Raw genomic sequence first — 11,106 nt, 5'->3', positions numbered from 1 at the left:
TGGCGAATGTATGGACACCAGCTAGGGCCCCCGCACAAGACGCAGATTTATTGGCTTGGTGTGGATGCATTTGTTAAGAGAACAGCTGATATGAAAGTAACGTGCGTTTGTTGTCTCTAGTGCGCCTGATCAACCACTGGAGATAATGACGTTGTCCTGTAAATAAACATGCATGAAGATCATGGTAACTTTATTGGGCATTGATCACTGAGCAAGGCTGGATATAGTTCCCTCCAGTGGTAATGGGAGATTATTGTATACAACTGTCTTGTTAGCTGGCAATGTTATTTTAAGTGATGGTGGTTTCTCATGTTCCTGTATATCATCACTTCCTGTATGTTTGTTACATGAAATAAGTGGTCGGGTGACGGGCCTGCCACTTTCTATTGTTACACCTTTTGGCAGGAGGAGGAGGCTCAACAGAAGTCTACAATGAAGCACCTTGTCTGACTCTTGAGGAGAGTGTTATCTTTCCTTACACAAAAGAGCTTGATACATGTGCTTTTAAGGATGGGGGAAATTATTTGTGGTTGCGTACTTTGGCGCGCTTTTAGCGCAGCTTGGATATCTGCATCTGATGCAAGCAAATGTCTATAAGTAGCGCTTGCAATTGCCAGCTCACCAACTGTTGTGCGTGAGCATGCGCTGGAACTTCACGTTCCACATGTTGGCCAAGCTTTGTGAGCAGCAGAGGGCAGTAGTGGAATACCAGCTGCAACATGGTCGTCACCTTTCCAGTCAGCTTCCGCTCTTCACAAGCGAGGAGTGGGCATGGATGTCTGACCTTTGTGAGGTTTTACGCAACTTTGAGGAATCAACACAGATGGCGAGCGGTGATGCCGCTATTATCAGCGTCACCATCCCACTTCTGTGTCTACTGAAACGCTCGCAGCTCACAATGAAGGCGGACGCTTTGCATGTGGAAGAGGTGGAAATAGGGGAAGACAGTACACAGGGTGATAGCCAGACCACCATCGGTTCGTCTTCTCAGGGCGAATTGGATGATGATGAGACGCAGGAGATGGTTGCCTCCACTACAGAGGGTAGTACCCATAGCTGGTTTATTCCATCTGTTCAGCGTGGATGGGCCGAAGAGGAGGAAGAGGATGAGGAGATTGAGAGTCATCCTCCTGATGAGGACAGCGAAGTCTTGTCTGTTGGGAGTCTGCCACACATGACTGACTTTATGTTATGCTGCCTTTTCCGTGACCCTCGCAATATACAAATTTTGACCAACACCGATTACTGGTTGTTCACCCTTCTTAACCCCCACTACAAAGAGAACTTCTCATCTCTCATTCCTGTGATGGAGAGGACTAGCAAAATGGTGCAATACCAGAAGGTCCTTGTGGAAAAATTGCTCCCAAAATTTCCAGCTGACAACGCTGGCGGCAGAGTATGTAGTTACATGGTGAAGGAGTACGTAGCAGACCGTGTCAGCGTCCTTAGTGTTCCCTCTGTGCCTTACAACTATTGGGTGTCCAAGCTGGACACGTGGCATGAACTGGCACTCTACACCTTGGAGGTGCTGGCCTGCCCTGCTGCCAGCGTTTTTTCAGAGTGGGTATTTTGTGCTGCTGGGGGCATAATAACTGATAAGCTCATCTGCCTGTCAACTGAAAATGCTGAAAGGTTGATTCTTATCAAACATTAACAAGGCCTGTATTGCCCCTGACTTCTCTACTCCACCAGAGAAAAGCAGATGAACATAAAGGCACTTTAAATGTGGCTTATATTGTGTATTGAATACACTGTATTCCCATGCACCCTTTCCACCACTAAAAAGTGTATATGGTTCAATCTTCCTTTTCTCGTCCTTCTCCTCCATCATATCAACATGCTTATTAGGCTGCCCTCGCTCCTAATGTTTTAGAGGGTCAGCTCACCAGCAGAACCTTACCCCTAATGTTTTAGAGGGTCACCAGCAGGCCCTCACCCATAATGTTTTAGATGATCAGATCACCAGCAAGCCCTCGCCCCTAATGTTTTAGAGGGTCAGCTCAGCAGCAAGCCTTCGCCCCTAATGTTTTAGAGGGTCAGCTCAGCAGCAGACCCTCACCCCTAATGTTTCAGATGGTCATATCAGCAGCAGGCCCTTGCCCCTAATGTTTTAGACGGTCACATCAGCAGCAGGCCCTTGCTCCTAATGTTTTTGAGGGTCATCAGCAGGCCATCAATCATATTTTTTTAAGGGTGTGTATGATGCCCTCCTTTATGTTTAATAAAGGGTGTATTGGAGTGCCGGTTCCTTGTAATTTTTGGCAGCCCTTTCACTTGCAGTGCATAGGCTTTATGAGTGTAGGAGTCCCACAACCTGAAAAATTGTACCACAATAGGAATGAGGCCCTACTTTATGTGATATATAGGTTGTATCAGAGTGCCTCTTCCTTGCAATTTTTGGCAGCACTTGCACTTTATATACAAGTAAATATACAGGAAAGAATGTTCCCTAACAATATTTCCTCTAAAATCGATTTTATCTTCGGTTTTGTGCTTCTTATTATTGTCAGTCTGTATAAGTGGCGTACTACTCGGACAACATCGTTCCCAGCAGCAACCTGGGCGTCCAAGATGCATCCAGACATCCTCCCCATGCTGTTCCTGAACCATTTCAGTGGAGTTTCCATCAATTTCTGACCTTTTCCTATGAACCAGACACCCTCCCCTCTTCAGAGCAGAGGGTGTCTGGTTTAATGCTCTGGTTCTCCCATTGACTTCCATTGTACTCTGGTGCTCTGTAGAGCACCCAAGCATCCCAAAGTGTTCTACTTGAGCACCAGAGCACTTTGGTGCTCGATAAACACTAGACTTTACAGGAGATTTATGCACAAAACAGTACAAGATTTTTAATCAAGACCATTAGCAAAACAGCTTAGATTTTTATTTAGAAGCTTTGGTGGAGCGAGAACTAGGTTGCAAAAGTATCCATACACTTTAATTAAAGGAATGGGTAAACAGATTAATTGGAATCAATGCTTTCCAAAGCATGTAACACAGCATTTTAATTGTAACTATTGCGATAAATGACTGATATTTCTTAAGGCAAAATAGGACCTTACTAAGGCAGGAAAATGTAATCCAGTCAACCATGCAGCTCTGATTCTATTATCAACTGTTCCCTCATGATATGGAATGGAGTCAAACCTTCACACAATTGGCTAAGCTCAGACCTGAGACTCTCATCTGCATATAGGATAAGAATTATACTACTCCCTGCCGGCAATGTATGTACTCTGTTCAACTGCTCTAGAACATGGACCTTGGCACAAGATGGGTCATTTCCAAACATGTCAATATGAAAGCAGTGTGCTTCCTCTGCAAAAGGTACTGGATATGGACGGGAACCAATGCTAAGAAACCCTTGAAGATATGCATGGGAGCCATCACAGCTGGTTGTGACCTCTGAAGAAGATTTTGAGTCATGTGACTCTCCAGGGTGTGAATAAATCCAGACAATCTGTTCTTTCATTAGAAGATTTAGGTTGGACTTATGAGTGGTAAGAGGAAGCCAGTTCTGAACTAGCAATCCACTAGGAAGCAGTTGTTGTCTTGTCTTAGACTCCTCAAAGAAACTGAGGATTTCCTCTGGTCCCAGAACAGATAGGTTTTTGATTCTGTCCAAATTATTCACCAAATTATTCACTCGAGACTCCAATACTTTGATTGTTGTTTCCAACTGGTCAGCAGGAAGGAACACAGAGATCACAGCCTAATGAGAAACACAATGGACATAGGAGAGTGGTTCACATTCTGAAAATGTTTAATGCAATAAATAGCGATGAATTGGTAGAAAAGTCTAAGAACAACAAATGGAAAATAAGGCAAAACAAGAGAAGAGAAGCAAAACATATAGGAGACATTAAGAATAGATAGAAAAATTGATGTGTTTTTCTGGGTTATTGTCAAATCAAATTCGAAGATTAAAGAAGACTGAACAGTCAAACACACATATCACTTATTTGCTAATTAAGTTATAATACTATTGCACTGCTCATACTATTACTATCACCTCACTTGATTAATGTTGGCATTACTACTGTGTGTGGGGGGTACAATGTGGAAATAACTACTGAGTAGGAGACACCATGTAGGCATTATTACTGTAAAGGGGGCACAATGTGGGCATTTATAGTGTGAGGGGCGAACAATGTGGGTCTAACTACAGTGAGGGAGCACAATGTGAGCATTTCTAATGTTAAGGGGTACCATGTGGGCATTACTACTGTGAAGGACGCTACATGTGAGCATTAGACAATGTCCTAATGTTTAGTCCTAAGCAAAATCCATTGGTTGGCACTAGTGTTGAGCGAATCAAACTTCACAAAGCTAATTGATTTTCCTTGAATGATGGTTAAAAAAAATATCATACTTATCTCATCCATTTGAGCTCGGAGAGGTCATCTTGATGAAAGATCTTTCATGAAATCCCATCAATCAAGATGGTGGTGGATGGCTATTTACAATCAAATGGGTAAGTATGATTTATTAATTTTACACTGTATTATTGCTGTCAGATGCTGGGATAATTTATGAATGCATCATCTGAGGGGTACAATGACTGGGGTGGCGCAATAACGGTTCCCTGTCATTGTACCCACAAAGTCACAAAGCAAATTGTCTTGTAAAATTCTGCAAAGCGGCCAAATTGAAATTTTCAAAACTTCGCTCATCACTAGTTGTCACAGTGGTCCCATAACCACTAGTGTGACACTGCCATTGCTGACAGTGGCTATTTATTGCCAGCCCATCATGCCACTGCCACTTTCTGCCTGCTTACCATCATGTTCCATACTGTATGGCTGCTACTGCCTCCGCCACCTCAGTTACTACACCCCCAACTGCCTATGGCATTTCCTATACAGCCGCGCACACAATTGTACTGTCTTATTGCTGCCATGCCATTAATACCCACACACAGTAACACCCTACTCTTTCTACATCCACACTGTACTGCTACTGCTCCAAATAAAAAAAAACATCCGTAATTTTTCCAAGTTCCTTCAGAACCAGCCAATGTTTCTTTTGACATAAAAATGTGTGTTTGTATAAACAGGGGCAGGCATCTGAGCTCATTAAGACATAATTTTTGAATGCTTGTTCTCAACAAACCACACTTTTTTTTCTGATAACACTGTCCGTGTTTAAACACCATCTGGATATTTTGGAACTTTTATTTTTATTTAATGCTATGGTGCAGTGTGTTATTAAACCCACAGCTACAGTATGTATGTCAGTGTCACTCTTAAAAGGGGAGGGGGGGGATCAAAAATTAAAAAATAAATAAATGAAAACTGTGTGCTAGTAGACCTCGAAGTGTCATACATAAATTTTCAGGCCAATAGGAACACTTTTGATTTGGGTAAAATCGATTCAGATCTGAATGCATTTTTTGACAGATTTGGCAAATTGAACATAAAATGAAGTTCAAGATGTTCGCTCCTTTCTAATACAAATCATTTAATTGACAGACAACCATAGCCTGTCACCAACTTACCTGTCCGGGCTCCACCGCTGCAGTCTGTGGCTATGGCACGGGCGCGACGGGTGAGATCCGCTGCTGGTCGTTGCCCCCCATGACGTGGTGCCTAACCATGCACCATGGCGACGTGGTTGCATCCATGGCAACAGAGCGCAATGCTCTGGTTCTCCCTGGATCGTACGTATGCTGGGAGAGATTAGGTGATTACTGTTTAGGTGTGCCTGTTCTGATGCAGCTCAGCTATCCTATTGTTTGGCAAATTGTGTTCTGGTCCAATGGGGCACCGGGTCCTTGGACCTATCAGGTTTTGATCCGAGGCTCTTTTTAAATCCCCTGATGGCAATACACATTTGCCAGTTATAGTTTCCCACTCCCTAGCTGTGCTCCCGGTTCTGTTTTGAATGCTTTCGGATTGCTTATATATTTGACCTCGGCTTGCCTTTGACCATTCTCTGTCATGTGATTTTGTACTGTGTTTCCTGTCTGATTCCGACTTTGGCTTGGCTATTTTGATTATCCTCTGTCTTCTGATTTGGTACTGCATTCTCCGCCCAGTTCCGACCCGTTTCTGTATGACTCTGTCTCTGTGTTGTTTTGTCTGTGTGTGTGTTTGTTTTGCACTAAGTAAGTGAGGGAACGCCAACCAGTTGCGGACTTGCCGTCTAGGGCTTGCACTGCAAGTGGGCAGGGAAAGTGGGCTGGGTTCCAGTTAGGGCTTACTGTCTGTGTATTCCTGCCTACTGTGGTGACAAAGCCAGAATAAAAGTTTTAAAAGTTTGTTTTGGTATTAGAAACTTCTGCAATATTTTAAGAAACTGTTGAGAGTTTAAAAGGGTTTTCAGAGATATTTTTACTGATGACCTATTCTTTGGTAGGTGAGGGTTTGACACGTCCTGACAATCAGTTGTTTTAAAAGACACTTGCAGTAGCACCACGGCCTTCTCACAACTTTTCCTAGGCCATGTGACATCACGTTCAGTGATCATATGGCCTAGACGCCATATTCATTGAAGTGAATTGGGCTGAGCTGTGATATTAAGCACAGCTGCTATCAAATTGACAGTGATGGGCTTGGTGAACAGAGAGAAAGCCGTGGCTCTACTGTGAGCCCCAGTGCCTTCTCAAAGAGCTGATCGGTGGGTGTCCCGGGTATCCAGAGGTTACCATACCGTATGTGAAAAAGAAAAAAGAAGCAAAACGCTCACCATCCTTGCCATATAATAATGATCTGTAGCCCTCCTAAGCTTCTGAACACCGCGGACCAGCGGTAAAATATCCAAGCAATTTAGAGAGAATTGGAGCTTAAAATTCCATATACCATTATTATTTCTTCATATTAAAAAAATGGATATCCAGAGGTTAGGTCATCATCACTATAAATATCTCGGAAAACCTTTTTAAGGTTTTCATAAATGGAAAGTATGAGGGTACAATTTCTATATACACAGACAACATTGGTCTCTATGTGTATGTGCAATTTTAAAAATTATTGATAGGTATGGGTATTTCTCTTACTCGGGAATCTACTTGCCAAAATTGTTGGATGAAATGAATATGTTAAATACTGTACCTGGGATTCAAAGTAATAAGAAATATCAACAAATTTACTCACTTTAATATTACCCCACTAATCCAGTATTTAAAGGAAAAAGCTCTCCTTTATACAACAATGCCATTAAGTATGGCAGACAGATTAGCCTTGATTAAAATGTTGTTACCCAAAATTATTTACATTGACTCCCCTATATGTGAACACTTTTAGGCCGAGTTTACATTTCAGTAATTTGGTCTGATCTCTGAGTAGACTTCATTACTGGTTTTGGCTCACAAAAACTGATGGAAATCACTGACCAAATTACTGGTGTGAACTCAGCCTAACACTAGGATATTTAGAGACTTTATATGGAAGAGAAAGCAACATCAACTCAGAAGTGGCCTTTCAGTTCCATGTATTAATTCATGTGTATTTAATGTATTTTATCTGTTAGAATCCTATATCCACTAGATGTTTTTCTCTAATGTTTTTCTATGAAGAGCTGGAAGAGTTCTTTAGGATGAAAAACAATTTTGACTTATCAGACTTCTATAATTATTTTCAGTTGAGATCTATATATAGTACATGTGATAAAGAAGAAATTAAATGTTGACATTGAGCATATAGAAGCTTTACATGCTCCAGCAGTAGATCGAGATCTACTTCAGAAGTCAACACTAGAGTTGAGCGGACACCTGGATGTTCTGGTTTGACGGGTTCGGCCGAACTTCGGAAAAAAGTTTGAGTTCGGGAACCGAACTTGACCCCGAACCCAAACCCCATTGAAGTCAATGGAGACCCGAGCGTTTGAGCACTAAAATGGCTGTAAAAATGTCATGGAAAGGGCTAGAGGGCTGCAAATGCCAGCATAATGTGGTTAAGAGCATGGCAAGTGCTCTGCAGACAAATGTGGATAGAGAAATTACTTAAAATAACATAAAATACGTAAAAATAAAAAATTATAATCTTGATCTTGGAGGACCAGGTGGATGTGGTGGTGTAGGTGGAAGTGGCGGTGGAGGAGGAAGAGGTAGCCTAAACTGCTTTTTGGTTTTAAATTTATTTTTATTTTTTTAAATTAGGGTACACCCTAAAACATTGGGAAATATAACCATCCAATCGTGCTAAACACACGTTCAGACAATACACCGGCTGCAGGGCAGGCCAGCACCTCCAAGGCGTAAAGGGCAAGCTCAGGCCATTGCCCAATTTGGAGACCCAGAAGTTGCATGGGCTGACCCCTGTCAGTTAGTTTGTGTAGGCGTGGGCACACTTACTGCCCCACCTACTATGTCGCACATTCCCGTGATGTTCACAATCCAATTTGATATCTGCTCTATCAACTTTCGATGTTCTTTTATGCGCCTACCATGGTGATTACGGGTGGCGGGGAAACAGGGTTCCAGGCCAGAGAGGGATTGTGAGAAAAAGAGACCAAATTTAAGAGAGATACATTTATTTAAAAAATTTTGGATCATGAAGAAATGTGGGAAACGTTATTCAGGCGCAAATGTGGGACAAATTACAGAAACCCAAATGTGGGCCAAAAGAGTCAAGCGGAATTGTGGGAAAAGCTATTGAGGCGCAAATGTTGGCCAAAAGAGTATAGTGGAAATGTGGGACAAAGTATTGAAGCTTAAATGTGGTACAACTTGCTTAAGTTTAAGCATTGAATAAAAGGAGGTGGCGCACATCAATTAAAGAGGCATTTCAGAAATGTTATTCCCTGTCACCTATGCAGAGCAGGGGTTTATTCACGTCTAAAATTGTATAATGTCAACCCAAGAATCTAACAGAAAAATGACAGAAATTAATTAACCTGTCTACTTGGTAGAGCAGGGGTCTATGACAGAAAACAATTGTTTATTGTCACCCAAAAATGTAAAATAAAAATTATTGAAATTTATTAAGCTGTCAACTAGGTAGAGGAGGGGTATATTACACCCAAAAATTGGTGAATATCACTATAAAATGTAACTGCCAATTTTTATTTTTTTTTACCGGTCTACTAGGTATAGCAGTGGTAGCACACCAAAAAATTGCTGAATTTCACCAGAAAATGTAAGAGACAATTTTTTTTATTGTTTAACCCGTCTACTAGGTATAACAGTGGTACTATACACCCAAAAATTGGTGAATTTCACCTGAAAATGTTAATGACATATTTTAATTTTTTTAACCGTCAAACTAGGTATAGCAGTGGTACTATACACCCAAAAATTGGTGAATTTAACCCGAAAATGTTAATGACAATTTAATTTAATTTTTTTAACCGGCCTACTAGGTAGAGCAGTGGTACTATACACACAAAAATTGGCGAATTCAACCAGAAAATGTAAATGACAAAGTAATGAAATGAAATTAAAATAAAACACGTACAAAAAAAATGGATTTATGAGGTGGAGTTCCATATGGAGTAGGAGTTTGAGGAGGCGGTGAACGTAGCTGAGTAGGTGGAAGCGGCGGTGGAGGAGGAAGAGATAGCCAACACAGGTTTTTGATTTTAATTTAATTTTGTAAAATTAAGGTACACTCCAAAAGAGTGTGAAATATCCAAAATACAAACATGAGCAATTGCGCTGCAGTATAACAATGGCTGCTTTGTGCCGGTATACATGTCTATTCTGCACAAGGTATGGACAAGTCCTGAGGGATCCATGCCTGGTTCATTTTAATGAACGTGAGCTTGTCCACATTGGCTTTGGACAGGCGGTTGTGCTTGTCTGTGATGACGCCCCCTGCCGTGCTAAACACACGTTCAAACCCAGAAGTTGAAGGGGGCAGACTCGTCATTCAGTACGTGTAGGCGTGTGCACACATACTGCTCCACCATGTTGGTGAAATGCTGCCTCCTGCAAAGACATTCCATATCAGCTGGTGGTGCTGGTTGTTGTGGCGTGCTGACAAAGCTTTTCCACCTGTCGGCCATGCTAACCCTGCCTTCTGAGGTGCTTGCAGTGCCCCAGCTGCGTTGCAACCTCTTCCTCATCCTCTGCCTTCGCCTTGCGCTTCAAATGTGCCCCCGCTGTCAGGTGGGAATGCCACCAGCAGCGCGTCTACCAGAGTGAGCTTGTACTTGCGCATCTTAGGATCATGCTCCAGTGAGGGAATTAAGGATGGTACGTTGTCCTTGTAACGGGGATCCAGCAGCGTGGCCACCCAGTAATCAGCACAAGTTAGAATGTGGGCAACTCGGCGGTCGTTGCGGAGACACTGCAGCATGTAATCGCTCATGTGTGCCAGGCTGCCCAAAGGCAACAAAACGCTGTCCTCTGTTGGAGGTGTATCATCTGTGTCCTCTGTATCCCCCCATCCATGCACCAGTGATGGCCATGAACTGGTCTGGGTGCCATCCTGCTGTGAACATGGTCCCTCCTCCTCCATCTCCTTCTCCTCATCCTCCAGAACTGTGCCCTGGCTGGACAATTGTGTACTTTGGGGCTGTGGGTGCAGAAACCCACCCTCCGAGCCACTTGGGAATGACTGGCTGGAAACCCTACGAAATGATCCCTCTTCCTCCTCCTCCTGTGCCACATCCTCTTCCATCATCGCCAGGAGCGTTTTTTCAAGGAGGCATAGAAGTGGGATAGTAACGCTGAGAACGGAGTTATCGGCACTGGCCATGTTGGTGGAATACTCAAAACAGCGCAACAAGGAACACAGGTCTCGCATGGAGGCCCAGTCATTGGTGGTGAAGTGGTGCTGTTCTGTAGTGCGACTGACCCGTGCGTGCTGCAGCTGAAACTCCACTATGGCCTGCTGCTGCTCGCACAGTGTGGCCAGCATGTGCAAGGTGGAGTTCCACCTTGTGGGCACGTCGCATATGAGGCGGTGAGCGGGAAGGCCGAAGTTACGCTGCAGCGCTGATAGGCGAGCAGCAGCAGCAGGGTGAGAAAACCTAAAGCGCGCACAGACGGCCCACACTTTATGCCGCAGCTCTGACATGTCGGGGTAATTTTTAAGGAATTTCTGCACCACCAAATTCAGCACATGTGCCAGGCAAGGGATGTACGTCAAACCGGCTAGTCCCAGAGCTACTACGAGATTTTGCCCATTATCGCACACCACCAGGCCGGACTTGAGGCTGACTGGC

General features: G+C 43.2%; 1 protein-coding gene across 1 annotated transcript in view; it reads right to left on the bottom strand.

The window, feature by feature from the left end:
* Nucleotides 1–2,907: 2,907 nt before the first annotated feature.
* LOC122929279 (histidine N-acetyltransferase-like) overlaps nt 2,908–11,106 on the bottom strand; it is a 91,338-nt gene continuing 83,139 nt past the window's right edge. Inside the window, exon 3 of the mRNA XM_044282797.1 lies at nt 2,908–3,709. Within this exon, the coding sequence (XP_044138732.1) occupies nt 3,083–3,709 (627 nt within the window). The 3' untranslated portion in view covers nt 2,908–3,082. The remainder of the gene's footprint in view (nt 3,710–11,106) is intronic.

Source organism: Bufo gargarizans, chromosome 2 (assembly GCF_014858855.1).
Source record: "Bufo gargarizans isolate SCDJY-AF-19 chromosome 2, ASM1485885v1, whole genome shotgun sequence".
In the NCBI taxonomy this organism is placed as follows: Eukaryota; Metazoa; Chordata; class Amphibia; order Anura; family Bufonidae; genus Bufo; species Bufo gargarizans.
This window is presented reverse-complemented; position numbering and strand designations above follow the sequence as displayed.